The sequence below is a fragment of the Ixodes scapularis genome, unplaced genomic scaffold (genome assembly GCF_016920785.2).
Source record: "Ixodes scapularis isolate PalLabHiFi unplaced genomic scaffold, ASM1692078v2 PGA_scaffold13__105_contigs__length_92229423, whole genome shotgun sequence".
Lineage (NCBI taxonomy): Eukaryota > Metazoa > Arthropoda > Arachnida > Ixodida > Ixodidae > Ixodes > Ixodes scapularis.
This window is the reverse complement of record NW_024609839.1, coordinates 51,080,118-51,097,725: the sequence shown is the minus strand read 5'-3', so window position 1 is coordinate 51,097,725 and position 17,608 is coordinate 51,080,118. Positions and strand designations below refer to the sequence as shown.

At 47.6% G+C, this 17,608-nt stretch overlaps 2 protein-coding genes across 8 annotated transcripts in view; one reads left to right on the top strand and one right to left on the bottom strand.

The window, feature by feature from the left end:
- LOC8037163 (transmembrane protein 131) overlaps positions 1–3,313 on the bottom strand; it is an 83,685-nt gene extending 80,372 nt beyond the window's left edge. For 3 of the 5 annotated variants that reach the window (XM_029966864.4, XM_040502003.2, XM_029966865.4), the window contains exon 1: positions 3,174–3,294. In XM_029966864.4, coding sequence (XP_029822724.2) covers positions 3,174–3,294 — 121 coding nt within the window. Of the gene's footprint in view, positions 1–3,173 lie in introns of all 5 variants that reach the window. The other 2 variants (XM_029966862.3, XM_029966863.3) reach the window with 1 other exon arrangement.
- LOC8037168 (monocarboxylate transporter 12) overlaps positions 3,041–17,608 on the top strand; it is a 54,884-nt gene continuing 40,316 nt past the window's right edge. The window contains exon 1 of one of the 3 annotated variants that reach the window (XM_040502005.2): positions 3,041–3,452. The gene's annotated coding sequence lies outside the window, so the exon portion shown is untranslated. The remainder of the gene's footprint in view (positions 3,453–17,608) is intronic. The other 2 variants (XM_040213335.2, XM_040502006.1) reach the window with 2 other exon arrangements.

Genomic DNA, 17,608 nt, shown 5'->3' with positions numbered 1-17,608 from the left:
ACGAGCAATTAGCCGAACCAAAAATTTCAGAAAAAAAAAAATGATTACTCAAATTTGTTAAGTGCGCTTGCCCATTACGTCGGTGTTACTGCGCATCACATGCACTAGATTGCAAAAATTATCGCTCCAATCGATACACAGCGAGGTCTCATTAATACGGACACCTACCTTCCTTCAAAAAAGTGTAATGTGTCCATAATAATGGGACAAAAATGCACATATTTACACAGTTCGCCCTCAAGATTGCCATCTATATAATAAAATATCTACAGGGTGCCCCCAAAAAATATTTACAGGGTTTTTTTCATTGCAAAATTTAACTATGGCATCAACGAAAGTTCATTTTCCGCCCAAATCTAGCACTAGCGGTCCAAACCGGATGCCAAAGAATTCAGCACTAACCGTTGTTTTATTCAAAAGTTATAAGCGATTTTCTGAAATTTTCAATGGAAAAATGGCAGGCAACCGACCTCGCGAATACAGAGAGAAGTTACCAAAAATGGGCAAAAATAGGCCCCATTTTACCACTGAATTTTTTTAGACAATCACTTGCTGTAAAACACCGGGGCAGCACCCACCCTACTTTCACTGAATCTACCATAGAATACCGCGCATCCGCCCATTCCACACTAAGCGCCCATGATTGAAAAGGTTTACTCCGACTTAACATAACAAATTAATAACAAAAGGTGTTTAGTGTTTAGTGTGTGATAAGTAGACTGGTCGACCTCACCTCATTTGTGTCAGTGTATACTGAAGATGCCACCTGCATAGGTGGCGAAACGTCTGTACCTTTTGTTATTAATTTGTTATGTTAAGTCGGAGTAAACCTTTTCAATCATGAATTCACCCGGCTTTTGGAACATTTTTGCATTTATCTAAGCGCCCATATCCAAATTTCTAAGATATGAAAAAAAGTGCACAGTACATTTATATGTAAAATTGATGATCGGACAAGCGCCCATCCCCCATTTTCTCGCGATTATCTCTAAATTTATAGTGGGCGCTTGCCCGGTATTTTACGGTAGGTTAATCTAGGCACGGCTGCTAGTCGAATCAAATAGGGCGCCTGACGTACAATTTGCAGAATTCCCAACTTTGGGAACTGTTAATAGTTAGTGAACAGTTAGTGCTGAAACTCTGGCATCCGATTTGGATCGCTAGCGCTACATTTGGCTGGAGAATGAGAGATCGGCGATGAGTAGTTCATTTTTGCTGTGAAAAAAATCACCGTAAATTTTTGGGTGGGACACATAGTATATTAATGGTGTTCGCATCAACGAGGCATGACTGTACAGAGCATTACTCAACATCCTCTTACAGGTATTCAGTAAGCGTCCACAGAAACACACGTCCACACCTCTTGAGATGCAAAACTACACTTCACAACACCAACACCTACTGCCGAGTCTTACTCAACAAACAAACCAACAACACTGCTTGTTGACAAACATGTTCTTCCGAAGCTAACTGGTGGGCAGAAAGTGTTACTGACGCGGTGCATTTAGCATGTTTGCTAGTAGCAGTGCTTGCCGAGTGTTGGTCGAGGGAGCTTTCGTTCCGTAAAAGACCGTTTTCAAAACCCCATTGATATGAATGTTCCGATACGGGCCAAGACAAGGTTTGCTCTGGAACTCCTAGATGGCGGGCAGTTTTGAAAAGGGCTTATTGGGCAAGCCATAAGCAACACAAACCCCTTTATACTTCCACATGAGGCGGAACCAAGGAAGTTCCGTAACGGCGGCGAAAGATAAGAATGCCCTGTACGACCGCGCACGAGCAGTCGCAACTTTCACATAATACTAGCACCAGCTATTTACGTGCCCCCTCTAGTAGCTTTGATGGCATTTGTATTGCTTGCCCAGTACAGTAAAAACCCACATTATAGCGCTTCTGTTGACGCCCCAAACAAGAACTTTGCAGACCGACCACCACGCGATCCAGTGTCTAATGATCGCAATGGCAATCCTGCAATCAAGGCAATCCTGCCTTGATCAAGCAAAAGTACAATGTGTCCAGTGAACTATCAACCCTTTTTAATGCAAAACGAAAAGAAAAAAAAAAATATATCAGGTATATCTTGCCAAAGATATTATCAGACGAAGTGTTATCGGCCAGTGGGCCCCGTACTTCACCTCATCAGCTCTAGAAAATAATCAATTACTTTTATTTATTTCTTTTTGTGTGTGTGCGGGGGGAAGATTTTGACCCATATGTGACGAACTTAAACACCGCACACCGACATAATAAAGCGGTGCTAACATTATCCAGACTGGCAGCCAGCAGTTCACTTCTGTTTTGTTATTCCGTTTGTTTGACGTCGACGTTAGCAGCCAAAGCACGACCCGACAAAGCTATGCCAGTACGTCTAACTGCTCACACCAAGAAAAACAAAACACGCGTTGTTCATAACTAAAAAAGGGAACGGCACCCTTTTTTTTTTCTTCTTTATCACCGTCAGTTGGTGCGACCGGTCTGCGTGTTTTTTTTTTTTTTTTTTTTCTTTACACCATAATATCGTGAAACACGCCACCACTCGAGATCGAAATTTTCAAGGAAACCGGATGCGTTTGGAAAAAAAACTACAGCTCGTCGATTTACGAGCCACAACAAGACCGACACGACATCACAGCGCGACTGCGGTTCGTCGGTCGTCACGCCCGCAAAAAAACACGCGGACTTTTGTAGAGAACATGTGTTTGTCAGCGGTCGCGGGAACAGAAAAACGATCGCAGACAAACACCCCGGAAGACCCGAGTGAGATGTTGCGAAACAGATACAAAATTAACTCTGTCCGCATGAGCCGTGAAGCGGGCGAAAGACACTTCAACGAGGCGCTGCATATAATATCGATTTACACGATACTTTCTTGTGCGTGCGTGCGTGCGTGCGTGCGTGCGTAGCCCAGCCGACACGAACGCACAGAGTTTTCGTGCGATTATCTTCACGCACCCCGCCTACAAGCTCGGTTCCAAACTCCGCGCAAACCGGCGCAGCCATCGGTTTCCGAGAGGCTAGCCAAATCAGCCCGAAAAAAACAGCTGTGTATCTGCAGTACGAGAGAGACACGGGTGTCTATGGAGGAAGGCCTAGCGTGCTCTTCAAGGTCTGCGTCGAGCGGCGCGACCACGTCCGAAGCCGGAGTATCAAAGCTAGCTCCGGCGGAGCCGTACCTTGGGTGTGTCCATCGACGCTTTGCACGACTTTGTACACGATGTCGAGCACGTTGAAAAAGAGCAGAAATTTGTGAAGCTTCATATTCCCACAACTTCGTATCAGACCCATACGCGCCATTCTGCATTCTGCAACAAACTGAGTCGGCCGCGTTCCGCCTGTCGGCGGCCACGCGCAGTTGCGCCGCGCATAGTTTCGTACGCGGTTTTACGGAGGCCGCAACACACACGTTTGGAGTTTGCACCGCTGGACGCTGGGTTGGGATTCTTCTTTAACCGGTAAGAAATATCACGTTAAATATTTGTGTCAATCGTACAGATGTTCAACGTGTATTCTGTCCGCGTGAAGTTTCCTTTTCTATTTGGAAACATTGCCGAAAACGAAACCTGGGGAAGCGGTAGAAACGTGCCGAAGGGTGTACTGCGACTTTGCGAGTCAGCTGCTTCGACTAACGGTACTCAAGAAGCATGCAGGTCCTATTTATTTTCAGAAACGGTTCGGCATCATAAGAGTGCTTGTTTTTTTCCCATATTTCGTCGCCGGATTATTGCCTCAAGGTTCTGTGAACGTTAACATTTCAAGCTAGAACTTCGCGATGCACGTTTCTCTTCTAACAAAATTGATAAAAAAAAAATATTGTTTTCTCTTTTTCCGTTTTTTTCCCCGTGTTTTTTTGGCACTTTGTTACGGCGCTTCGCTGCAAGTTGTGTAAAAATAGCCGACCGGAGTGTTTTCCGCAGCCACTTTTTTTTTTTCTCGATCTGATTCTCCCACTTTCCTTCATAGCGATCGAAGCCTGTTAAAGATTGCTATATAATTGCGGTTAATAGGGGGTGCGTCTATTTTTACCAACATGACAACACGCCGACAGCTGCTCTGCTCTCGAATCCCATACTTGTACCTCAAACAAGGAACCCGCACAAACAAAAACATACGGAAACCCCCTTCCCCTCTCCCACACACACACGCCGTCTCAAACTCGGCAACATAAATTGAGACCATCAAGAACATAACTAAATTAAATTAAAAGGAAACGAAGGAATAATGCTCGTCTCAAAAGCCTTCGACACTCGACTGCTTAGTGCAATGCCGCAATATTTCGTCACGAGTTCGGTTTAAAAAAAAAAAAAAAATGTATATGGTGTAAAGCATGTAAAAGTATAGTGCGAGTAAATGTAACAGGGGGCAGTAATGCCACGGATTGAATATGCTACTGCAGTGGTTTGATTGTTAGTTTCTTACTGTGGTCTGTTTCACTTGGCGATTGACCGCGGCGGACGCTACAAGCCATGCCAGCCAATCCAGCACTGTGACCTTATCACGTGACCGCGCTTTCTACACATTCGCCCGTTCGCAGAAAGAAAACTAAATAAATAATAATAAAAAAAATAGCCTCGATTTTTTGCGGGGCAGAACATTTAAGAGGGTGAGGAGAGAGGCAAAGTGCGGAGGCGATCGAATGTCATGATCCAAAGAACGTCCTGAAATTGGGTTAATTTAATTTAAATTTAAGCTAAGTAATTCTAATTGCAATCTTCTTTCCTTTTTTTTTTTTTTTTTTCTTTCTTTTTGTGGTGGGGTAAAGGCGGGAGGAGAGCGCTTTCTCTCGAGAGAAAGAACGAGAAAGAGAGCGACAGATGAGCGGAGAAAGAAAGGAGACAAAAGGCTAGGCCGGGTAGCCATGTTCGTTCGTTTGGCCGCGACGAGTTGAAAAGTTGCTCGAGCTCTTGTCAACTTTAATAGACCTATCTCACCAGCCAGTTTGACTACGCCACCGCTGCCGCAATGCATAGAGGGAACCGAGGGAACTTTAGTCTTTTTGCACGTGCGGAAGGAAACCTGGAGCTCTGCGCGTGAGGAGCACGAGACGACACGAGCCCTCGCATGCACGGCCGTCTGCCTCCTGTGAACTAAAATTATGGCGACGACACGCGCGCGCCGAACGCCTAGTGAGAGCGGTTTATTTGTTTTATCAATGCGGGATTTCGGTGCTTTTCTGCAAAGTAAGCTAGAAAGAACAAGGCAGATCACGCATGTGACATCTAGACTAGAGGGACCGCCGATGTCCCTCTGGTCTAGATTAGTATGACCAGCCAGACCAACGGAGGTCGTCTGCAAATTCCCGCAGTTTCTGAGAAGCAAAAAGTACGCCAATCGCCTGTGTGTACATGTGTGTGCTCTTTTTTTTCTCTCTCTCTCTCTCTCTTGAATGCTAGGCGATAATGTTGTAAACGCTAGCGAACAGCTGCGGCCGACAGCAGTGAGCGCGCCTGTGGCGGAGGCCTGGTAAAAGCCGCCGGCACTGTAAGCTGAAGCTGATAAGGTTATAAGCTCCGCGACTCCATCGGCAAATCCGCCCGTTAGTATGTTAGTTGCTTTTTGGTGTCGCACGCTGCTTCTGCATGCCGCGAACACGCGGCTCTGACCGACGTCGCGTCGCTGTGGTGGCGCTGCTGTCGGCACGACGCATGCGCTAATCTGGTTCCTGCGCAGTGTGGGCAAACGCAGGCCAGTTTATCTTTTTAGGGGCGAAGCTCCTTAGGGTCTAGCCTTGTCCGTCCGGCGTCCGTACCAGGGTGTAAGATAGACAGGTGGGGAAACGGCCCATAGAAGCCTACCGCAGCGCCGTGACCGGATTGTGTACTCGTCTGCTTGCGGGTACCCCCGATTTGGACAGATGGCGCTGCGGCGAGAGGAAAAAAACGTCGGAATCGAATTTGCATGGAATTTTATGGGAGCGTGTGCAAAATAAACTGAGAGCACAACATTCCTTCATTGAAAATCCACGAGAAACCATCTCCGTCAGTTTAGCCGGTCGCCACCGGTCGCCCACCCGGAGTGAGAGTTCGCGGTGCTCCACATAGATGGCGCCACAAAAAAAAAAAAAAAAAAGAAAGAAACCCGAGGGGGACACAATCGGTCGCTCATTTGGCTCTCGTTTCCCCACCTGTCTATCTTACACCCTGGTCCGTACTCACATCGATTGCCATCTCATCTGCCTTCTAACTCCGCTCAATTCCGAAGATTTCGGGATAATGATTGATTTCGACTTAAAAAGCCCTAGTAACGCACATTACGTCGTTTGCTTCGCGAAAAATGGGATATATATTTTTAAATCTAATTTTAAACGCGAGCGAAAATCGAAACCGAAACTTCGGCTCCGCCCGGCAACATTGGCCTCGGGTCGCCAAGTACATGGCCATCACGTGGTACGATATGTCACGTGATCCTCGGCCCAACGACGGGCGGGATTGGGGCGGGCGTGTGGCAGGCGCGAATGTCGTCTGCACCGCACTCTTCGCCACGTTTTGGTGTCTACGGCATTCGACGACGTCTGCACAACTGCGGCATAAGTCTGCGCACGTGCTGTCCGTAGTGTGGACTAAACTCCGAGAGACAATCATCACAATCGGTGAGACGACGACGGCGGTTGTGACGCGGAAGACAGCGGTAACGGCGGGACCACGGCGGGTGGCCGGACGGCTCCCAAGAAACGCGCTGCGCAGGCGCGTTACACCAGTCACGTGGACACCGCTGAGCGCCGAGAGGCAACGTTGCTGACGTCATGCGCTACGCTCGCCCGGAGAAGTGAAAAGAAGCAAAAGGGGGCCATGATAATGACGTTTAGCTCAATGTTGGCTCTGCCCATGCCGTAGCCTTGACTGCGCTGTTGGTTGCGCCTGAATTCGCCCACTCAAGTCGGCCGATTTCGGCAACTTGGCGAGTTGCAGAGTTTGCCGGACCGTTCAAGAGACATGTAGACAGAACTGCGTCGTAACATTTCACGTGTGGTCTTCCTAGGCGATACTGAAGAGGACTGCACTGTCTTTTCAAAACCAAAAATGAAGCGGAGAGAAAAAAAGATGTTTGCGCAGTCGACAGGAGTCGAACCTTTGCGGGGAACCCCAATGGATTTCTAATCCCTCGCCTTAACCACTCGGCCACGACTGCGGGACGAGTAGGGGGCTCTGAGATGTGGTAGTAACTCAAGAGCTTGGGATGTCATTGATGAAGCGTTGCATGTAGCCGCTCAACGTCCATACAGGAGAGGGCGCTTAAACTTTGCATGCATTGGCTCAATGTTTATAGACGAGGGGGCGCTGCGCTCAAGTGCTCAAATGTGTATATAACCACGTTCCATACCACACATTCTCTTTCTGACATGGATAAAAACGAACGAAAGGCTCGGCATGCTGCGGCTCAGCGTCTACGCAGACAAGCACCACCAAAGCTTCGCCCCAATCAACATCATTCACCCCGTGGAGATACGGTCAACCTTTTTTTTTTTGTACATACGAAAGAGTAAACAAACAGGGCAGAGTACAGAACTGTAATGACATCTTTCAAATTTAATTTTTCCGCTAGATTTAGCGGGAAAATTGACGTCACAGGAACTCAAAGCCAATTCAACAGGGAATTGAATTGGTGTTAAGGTCATTGGACGTCGGTTTTACCGCTAAATTTAGCGGGGAAACTGAATACTGAATGTGCAGTGTTTCATTATGCGACTCCACAGACGTAAACACCAATTCAGTTTCTTAGCTAAATTTAGCGGGGAATTGAATTGGTGTATGGGTCTGTGACGTCCCATGACGCAACGCGCGCGGTTACGTCGACGGCGACGCCGCGAGACGCCGGAATGGACGCCTAAGAACTGCGCTCTAAAACTCAATAAACATATTTTATTCGATTATTGATGACTAGCCCCTATATTACGTTCCCTTTGGCCGTATAACTCACCTGCACAAACCGCATTAAGATAACTTTCAGGGTTTTTTTTTTTTCTTTTTTTTTTTTAATAAGAAATGTGTAAAGCTTAAAACGGCACTGACAAGTCAAAATAATTTTTTTTAATTATTATTAAAACGATTGATTACGATGCCTGGACATTACCATCGGAATTCGAAACTTGGGAACTCAGTATTTGTGAAGTAAAAATACAAAAAAAAACAAAAAAAACAGAAAAAAAAAAAAAAAAACAAATTGGGTTATGGGGATATTATACAGCGTGTGGTTGGTCAGCCATTAAAGTTGCGACGAGTCACACGCTGTTGGTGAGCAATTTAGCCAGTGCAGTACAACCGCTAGCCTGGAGTTTTTAACGTGCACCACGCAGTTGTGATACACGACCGCACACCGGTACGATGCTCATCCAGATCGGAACGGGCAGGGGTGGGGTTCGAACCAGGGATCCCTGGGTTCTGCAACGCGAGCTTCCGCTCCACGCGCGTCGAGCTGGGTGTGCGCTTTTACCCCTAAGCTGAGACTGCGGTGGACGCTACGTCCTCGTTGGACCAGTCATACGCCTCTCTTTTGTCACGTGATTGCGCTCTCGCCCATACCAACGCGCAGAAGGAGGTGTTGGCGGAGTCGGGTCGGGAGATGAGAGGGAGGCAGAGGATAGGTCCGGCGGTCACCGCAGTGGTGCTCCAGTCGTTTATCTAGGATTTCCAATCTGGGGAAGGGGGTTACCGTAAAGTATTTGTGATGTGTGTATTCTGTATGTTTACGCAGCGGGAAGATAGTCAGCCTGGATGGGCGTCGGGTGTCTCAGCTGTGGATGAGAAATCTGGCCTACTTTCGGATGACGACAAGTACGTCCTGGTCGTTTAGAAATATGTACACGACCGCTCGCCGGTGCGATGCTCATCTATAATCTGGACACTTAGCGAAAAAGTTGGCGATGGATTAGCCCAGCATGATTGGACGGCGCCGCGCTTGTCCTTGGCGCCGTCAAATCATGGCGAGCGAATCCCTCGCCGGCTTTTTCGCCAAGTGTCCCGATAAGATTCCCAGAGAGATCGAGAGCACATGGGGACATGGGCTTGCCGGCCTTTGAGAGCAGCGTTTGCTCTTCTAAAGGGAGGAAAGGGTAGAAGTTTGAAATGGACATAGCGGACCCGCAAGCTAACACTTGTATGCTTGAGCACTAGGGATGGGGCTGAGACGCTGAGCAGACTAGTTCAGTTAGAGAGTGAAAGAGGCAGAAAAGAAAATGTGGGGGGTAAGAATGGAAGAAAAATCAGTTCTAAAGCGCGAAACGTATGTACGACGAAACCGTCCAATCCGACGTCCGATCAGGCAATACGACGGTCGGACGCGGCTTGTTTGGTCGTGTCGCAACGTCGGAACGGCGTTGCGGCATGCGACCGACTGTCCAGAGGTGGCTGCGGTGGTCGGATGGCCGCAGCCATTGACGACGCAAATAACGGGAGCCTCATGAGGACGTCGCGTTTTGGGGAGCGGGCTATTCAGGAGCAAGGATCCGGTTGCGAATCCCTCTTTGTTTTCTTGGCATTTCCGGGGAGAGGAGGAGAGCCATCGCACAGCTTTATTCAGCGCTCAAAATGGGAGAGGGAACGCGGACCTGTATCTTCCACTGCATTGCCAAGAAAAGCCTCTCTTGAGCAGAAGGGCGATTGTAGGAAGTCAGGCAACAGGCCCTGGTCACGGAACTGGGCGGAGCCCATCGGAACCGTCAGAACGACGCGTCGCAGGCTCGGTCGGAAGCATGCGACTCGGATAATCGTTTGCGGCGAGTCGGAGAGCGATCGGACGTCGGATCGGACGGTTTCGGCGTACATGTGTTTCGCGCTTAGCATTGCACTGGTCACAAACTGTGGACATAGGAAAGGCTAGGGTGTTTGGTAATTAATTCACGTGGAAGTTCGTTGCTGTTGGAGGGGAGAACGGGAGTGTTATTCAGGACAAAGACGTATATGACTAAATTTCAGTAAATAAACACATTATGTGCCGTGTCGTATGCCACAATAGGGAGTTTTCGTAGACCGCGTTTCCCCCTCCGCTAAGCCCTCCGCAACGAAGAAGCCGCTACTGCGCCTGCGTGCCCATGGCCTTGACTGTAGAGTTCCGGTGATCGTAGCGGGTTGCGGAGAGCCGTTGCGGGACGGCGAAAACGATCTACGAAAACTCCCTAGTGAGACGCTGCAACATTTGGTTTTGAAGTGCACGGGCCTTCGCTCTGCCCTCCCTAAAGATAGCGGATCTGGCGAGGGCGCTGGGTTTTGCTGGCAAGGATGGAAGAATGGAGGAGAAAATGATTAGTCACAAAGAGGAGGTTAGAAGATTGGTGGAAATTGCCCAGGGAAAATTGAACGAAGTAAAACTAACTAGGACAGCTGGGGACAGGGGTGATAGAGGAAAATTTAGACTCCCTCCCGCGTGGCTTCGTTCCAAATCCTTAAACCGCGGTGCGTGTGGCCGGTGCTGGGATAACGTCGACAGATTTGACCAGAGAAAAATTGATGAATCCCTCTCCGGAGGGAGAAGGCGAGAGAGTTGGCATCGCTCCGAACTGCGATGCGAAAACTCACTCGGCCACCTTTCTCCCGTGTTTACACCACGAGTTTGCGTGATTTGTTTAGAAAATTCGGGGGCAGGGGGAGTAGTGATGTAGAAATCATAGCTCTAGTCTAACCCATGTGATTAGCAGTTTTCCGGTACAACAAATATACGCGATGTACCTTGCGGAGTTCAGCCCCGAGCTACTGACAGCTAGCGTGGAGAGTGCAGGCTTTTAGGTATTTTGACCGGGACACGCGCGTTGGTCCCGCCAATTTGGCGGCGTTCCACGACGGCCTAGGGGCGAGCGCCAAGCCAACTAACGTCAGTCGGCGACTCCGTGTGTCGCGTTACGTAAGTGGTCGTCGGATGTCGATGGACTCCCTCGGGGGCTTGTTTTCGGTGTGGGTATCCGTATTAGGAGCTGTTTCGGCCCGGCGGAGGAGCGACGTGAACCGCTCGCAGACACGCGCGCCTTTTTCGACGTCTTTGTCTGCAGAGAAAATGAAGAATAAAAGTGAAGCGGTGAAACGGTAAAACGGTAAACGGGGCGTCGTTTTTTTTTTTCTTTATCCTTTATTTTTTTTAACTATTAAAGAGTTTGGATAGATGGGGAAATGGAGGCAAGGCGGCTGTTTCCTTTGAATCAGGCGGTGACTTGCGCCACCTAGCCAAATAGTTTTTTCACTTTAGAAATAATATTCTAAGCTAATTTAATTGGATGTAGCCCTTATCCGTCCCTTGATTTTAGCCAACATTTCTCTAATATTTTATTGAGCTCTACTTCATGAAAACATTCTTCGAGTAACGCGCGCCGTCGGGCGAGTTGTCTGCGAACTACAAATGAAGGGACATGGCCTAGATTTTTCGCGCGCTCTGCTCCGGCCTGTCCAAACGCTCGGCTGTCCAGCAGAAAAAAAAACAAAAAACAAAAAAAAAGGAACCGTAATAGTTTTTTTAGATTTCCGCATGCGGCACTTATAACTAAACCAAAACGGAAACAGAATCGCCTCAAAGCGCGGTGTCAAGTGTGAACCCGCGGCATGAAGCTTGCATTTTCATTGTTTTCATCACCAGAATAGACAGGTCAGTCGACATCTGTTGATTCGCATTTTTTTATTCGCTACTCCGGTCTTTGCGCTGCTTCGCTGGATGATACCTCCGAATGCAGGATTCCGTGCGAATCTATATTTGTCCTCTTCAGGTACTGCCTGGGCCTGCGGGACAGGCATAGAAATATTTTCTCCTCATGCGTGAGAACAGCTTTCTGAACGTCACTTGCGTGCACGGACATTTGTTCTACGCCTTTCGCGCTTTGAAAAGATGAACCTTCAAATTTCGATCAACTTATTTCTTGCCAATGGTGCGACGAGAGGCGGGAAGCACATTTCCCGCTGCTCCTAAGTTCAGTAGACCGACGATAATGGTGACGATGATAATCAGCGTTTTTTTCTCTGTATCGTTTGGTTATTGGTTCGTTTGCGAGCGCCACCAAGCGCCTCACGGTAAAAGCCTCTACCAGCGAATGCAGCGGCCTCAGGAGCGTAGCCAGCGCCCGAAAAACATTGGAGGAGGCCATGGAAGGGCAGCCCAACATGCCTCCGCCTGCGTCCTGCCGTCAGAACACATAGGCCCCGTGCCGTTATATCGGTTTTCATTGCTTTTTATGAACCATACTACCGATACTCAAAAATGGAATCGTCAGAAAATACGAAATACGCGCGAAGATAGGTGCTTAATATGTTGGTCGTGCAGGGGCTGTAATCTGGGACAGTTGGCGGAAAAGCTCGGCGAGGAATTCTACCGCCGCGATTGGCCGATTCCACGGTCAAACGCGGCGCCGGCCAATCACGGCTGTCGAATTGCTTGCCGCCTCTTTCGCCAAGTGTCCAAATTGGACACTTGCCGAGGGCATATGCCGTCCCGCGAGGACGGCATATGCCCTCGGAAAATGGCGACAGCGGGAAGCAAGGCCAGGGGAGAGGGTGTATGTACACGCAGAAGCTTATTGGAAAATTATTGGAAAAGGGACAATACTGTCGAGACCGGTTATAACGAAGTCAACGGGAATCGGAAATCACTTCGCTATATCCGCTATATCGTTATAACCGACTTCGGTTATAACGAAGTGCGAAAGGGAATGGGAATTCCTGATATCGCTTCGCTGTAGCCGTTATTTCGTTATAACCGGTCTCGACAGTAGACCCTTTTCAAAAAGTCTGCGCCATCGCCTGTCCGCCATTGCTTGATCACGCATTCCGAGCATGTATGCTTGATCACGCATTCCGAGCACGCTGACGTCAGCGTTCGGCGACGACTCGGACCCAATCACGCGCTTCGTGCCCAAGAAATGGTGACCATCAATGTTGTTCGATAGACTTTTGGAAACAAAAACGGCGTGTTCGTAAACACCGTAAAAAAAAAAAAAAGAAAAAAAAAAAACTGGTCGTTAAAGATTTTTTAGTTTTTTTTTTCGGTTTGTCCACATTTTTCACCCTAGAAAGTTATTTTAAACACAATCTAAAAGGGTTTTTCGTGAAAAACCTATTTGATGCGAAAAAGTTCTTCATCGCCCGATTGCCTTTTTAGTGCGCCAGAGGGCGATAGTGCTTGAGGCGAAACCGGCGAAACCGTTCTTCGCGAGCTGAAAGAGTTCTTGGGGTATCAAAAAACCTTTCAAGCATTTTATTTTTTAGAGTGCTGTGATGCGTAGTGACTTCATTTCACTCTTGGAATCCAGGAGGAGAAGCCTCTCGTGTAGTTACAGAGGAGCTCCGGCGGTTTTTCGAGCTACCCGAGCTAAGCGCATTTTCGGATTATCCGGGTTTTCAGTCTTCCCGGCCTACGCTATTTATTATCTCTAAATTTCAAAATATGGCTATTGAAAAAACGGCTAATGAAGGTGATGTCAAAATCAACGTTCACATTTTCCCGCGCTCTCCAGTGCGGTTGACGTCACGCATCGTATAACTTGCAAATCGAGCAGACAGTCGAAACAAGGCGCAGTATTTTGCACTTTTGCTTTTCGCTTTGCGTGCGTGAACTTTCCCAGCATTCACTTCACACCGTCATTTTTTTTTTTTTTTTGTCACCCGTCGGGGAACAAGTTTAAACATTTGACGTCACGTTTTCGGCCTTGCCAGTAAAAGCGAACCAAAGTTAAAAATTCAACAACTTCGCGACAAAAGATTATTGGGACTTGTAACGTGGGCGGCTGGTCGCCTATTAATCTGTTGAACCAATTTTGAGGCAAATCAGCGACTATCGAAGTTTCGCCGGACGATTATTATTTTGCCATTCTAATAATAGCCCCGTGCGAGCTGCAGCGTCACTCACGTGACCTTCGGGAGGAACGCGGCAACTCGCGGGGCGTGCAGTCACGTGGTATGTTTTCAGCGCTCTGGATTGGCTGGGATATGGTTCGTACCGTCCGCTGCGGTACACTGGGGACTTTTAGCGAACCGTGATACCGTGACCGCGGGGCGCGCTGAAAAGCTCGCTTCAAAGGCTCCAGTATATAGTGTGGCACGCAGAACACGGTAACGGTTTGCTAAAAGTCCCTAATAGGGACTTGTTTCTGGTACCTCCGGTATTCACCATTTTTTGTCGACGTATTCGATGCCCGGGTGACTTATATTGCTCAGACACACTATACACAAACTAGCTACGTTGCCCTAATCGAAAACTGCAACAAATTCTATTAAATATTTCTGACGACTCTTCCGCGCGACACCCGCGTCTCTTCCTGCGTCGGCGCTTTTGAACGGCTGTAAGAGCAGCTGTTTCTACATTTGAGCTCTCTACACTCCTCTCTCTCTCTCATCGCGTTTTGTGGTTTTAACGTAGGTTTGTATTTTATACAAAATACGGGTTAGCCTCAACATGTTTTTTTTTATTTTCTTTTCAGCTTTTTATTGTTTTTGGCAGAGAACTAACTAGGGACCGTGTTGTCGAAGTACTGGTACAACGCTTGGCGCAATATTATGGGTTTCTATTCCATCTACATTACTACTACTCCCCCCCCCCCCCCCCCCCCCTTTCACTATTACGTGGATGCGGTTCGCTGATCATCCTCTAGATGGCGTAAGCTACATGGAAATTAGAGGCGAGATAAAAATCTCGGGATGGGCATGATGAGTTTGTCGGAAAGGACAAACTTCTTAGGCAAACTTGTTTGGCTGCCTCCTTCCCTACCTCTCCACTGCGACTGTGCAGTACAGGGCCACGCGCATTTCTCTTCTCGTCGAAAAAATGGCACAGAAAGTTGCCCATGGGGTATAGAACGTTTATACTTTATCCGTATACTTTAGTAGGGAACACATCGTATTCAGAATTCTCCCCTTGGCGAATCAGCGTGGTGCTGTCTGCTTGCTCTGGAGCGCTCTTTTTAGAATGCGCGAGATGGGTGGAGTGCGCCCCCCCCCCCCCCCCCCTTCTCTCAGAGCGCTCCCTAGCACTCCGTCTCTGGCCCCGGCAGGGAAAATGGGGGGCGGCGCAGGCGTCGCGTGGGGTACTAGGACGGAGATCACGTGGTTTCGTTGACGATGGCCGGCAGTGGTCTGCGGTCCTACGAAGTGCTCGTGCGTTCGACGGTGCGAGGATTACAACGGACGGGACGACATTCGCTCGTGACCGTGACACGAAAACTCGACGTGGGAAGTATTCCCAGTAGAGATGCCGCGAACTTTTTGCGAACCTGAGGTTTGAAGATCGAACCAAGGAGTTCGAAAGGTCGAACTTGCTACATAAAAATTCGACGATTTTCGAGCTTCCGAATTTCGGCGCTAAGAAAATGCGGTTGTTTTAGAACTTCCGAATTTTTCGCGTTATGAAATTCGGCAATTTTCGTACTTTCGAACCTGCTGAATTCAAAAGTTTAACTTTGAACCTCTAAACAAAACACCGGCGAAGTTCGAATTAAGTTCACCCCCATAGGTCCTAGGCAACAGCTATAAACAACACAATATATCAATGTGGAGAGTGACAATATTGCATTGGAGTTTTATATAGCTGATCGTACCCCAAAGGATCACTTTGGGCTGGCCTCGGCTTCGTACCTTTTTTTTTTTTTTTTTTTGGCTTCCGCACAGAGCCTTTTCCGCGCACAACTCCGTAGGTTTTGTGCGGGAGACATATACAAGTTAATAAAATAAAGGTAATTAAGTTAAAGGCCGACCTACAATATCACTTTCCGCAAGGTGGACGAATTCTCCTCCCTGCCCCACTTTTCCCTTTTGCCCCTTCTTCCACTGCTATCTTGACGGGGGGGAGGGAGGGAGGGAGGGAGGGAGGGAGGGAGGGAGGGAGGGAGGGAGGGAGGAAGGGACTTTTTTTGTTGCTACATCTTGGGGCTGGATAAGCCGGTAGCTTATCCTGGCTTACCCAGCCCCAAGATGCACTAACAAAACGAGTCCCCTCACTGCCAAGATAGCAATGGGAGAGGGATAAGTGGGAAGAGTGGCGAAGAGGATTTTCCTACCTTGCGTGGGAAAATAGGTCGGGCTTTAAGTTACTGAGTATTGGCTTCAAAAGTAATCTAAGCAGAGTAGAAATTACTCAAATGGAAATTAATTGAGTAAATTACGCTGCCATAGAAAAGTAGCAAATTACTTTTAAGTTACTTTGAGAGAAATAGAGAAAATTGGGGAGTGCCTACTCCTCGCTGCAACTAGGAAAATATTGCTTACGTTTTATACTACCGTCCTTAGAAAATAGTTATCACTGATCTGCTTGTGCATTTTGTTTTATGCACCTGTAAATACAGAGGACTTCATACAATGTATGAAACCGAGAGAGTATGATTTTTACGATTTTTTTTTCTTTATCTGTGCGCTCTAAACTTTTATGTTCACAATGTTTTTTTTTTGTTTCTTTTTTTCCCTTGTGGTGGTTTTTACCCAGTGCATCTTTTTTTTTTCCAGGTGAGAGTGCTTTTGAAATGTATTTTTAATATTGCTTTGGTATTTTTTTCTTTCTTTTTGAATATTTTAGCACGATGCTGCTTAGCTGCCAATATGAAGGGTTGGTGGACTCGTCAAGCTGCAATGCTGCAGCTTTTTTTCCCCACAGCTTTTTCATCTATGGTTGCACATGGTGAAAATAATCTTTTATTTTATTTTATATTTATATATGGTAACAAGACAGTACGTAGGTTCTGATCCGTTAGCGAGGTCCATATCACATGAGCGAATGACGTTTTAGGGAACAGCGACATTTGAGTGAATCGACGTTTTAGCGATTTATCTATCTCCTTGTTTTGTGTGATATGGAGCCCAAATACACCTCGTATGGATTGCCTTCGCATCACGGTATGTACACTTTGTTATTAGTATGCCATTTTTATTCTGACACGACGGCACGTCACTGTCGAGCTATAACAGTTCGTGGGAGCTACGCAATGCCGGTCCCACATCTCTTTGCCGAGGGTCACATCAGTATCGAGTGGTAATCGTAAAAGATCGGTCCCGAAGCACTTCGATCAAACGCGCGCGTCCGCTCCGAGTGTGCCCAGGTATTTACGTGGATCTTGTTGACACTCGTAGTTGAAACGCAATTTTTTAACATCGGTTCGCTCCTGCATCTCCGAGGCCGCGAAAAACGCCGCGGCGATTTGTTTCCATCTACGTCGCTTTGCTGGCTTTGCAAACGACTATAGCACGGGCCGGTTTTTCCAACTATAACAGTTGGGTTGACTCACAGATCAGTGGGTTGACTTCGGAGGAACGAGCCGGGAGCATACTCCGGAGGAGTGCGCGAAGTAAAGGGTAAAGGCAGATGTCACGAAAACTGGACATGACGTCACGTACGTCAAACTACTACTCTGCCTTCTTGCTCTGCCCCGTATCGACCTCCGAAAAAGGCGTCCCGTCGGGCACCATAGCAGCCATAGGTCGGCGCCGAGGCGATTTGATGTTCGCGGAGTGAAGTATATTTCTCTAGTAAAATGCTTGCCTCATCTCCGATGTACTTCAGGCATAAGCTAGCACTAAAGACCAGTCTGCTGCATGAAATACCAGATGTTTGGAAACAAAATAAACCGTTTTTTTTTTTCTTTTTGTCGCAAAATTAAACTATTTTATTATCGTCGAACTCTCTCACCAGATGTAGCGCTAGCGATTGGAATCAGATCTCA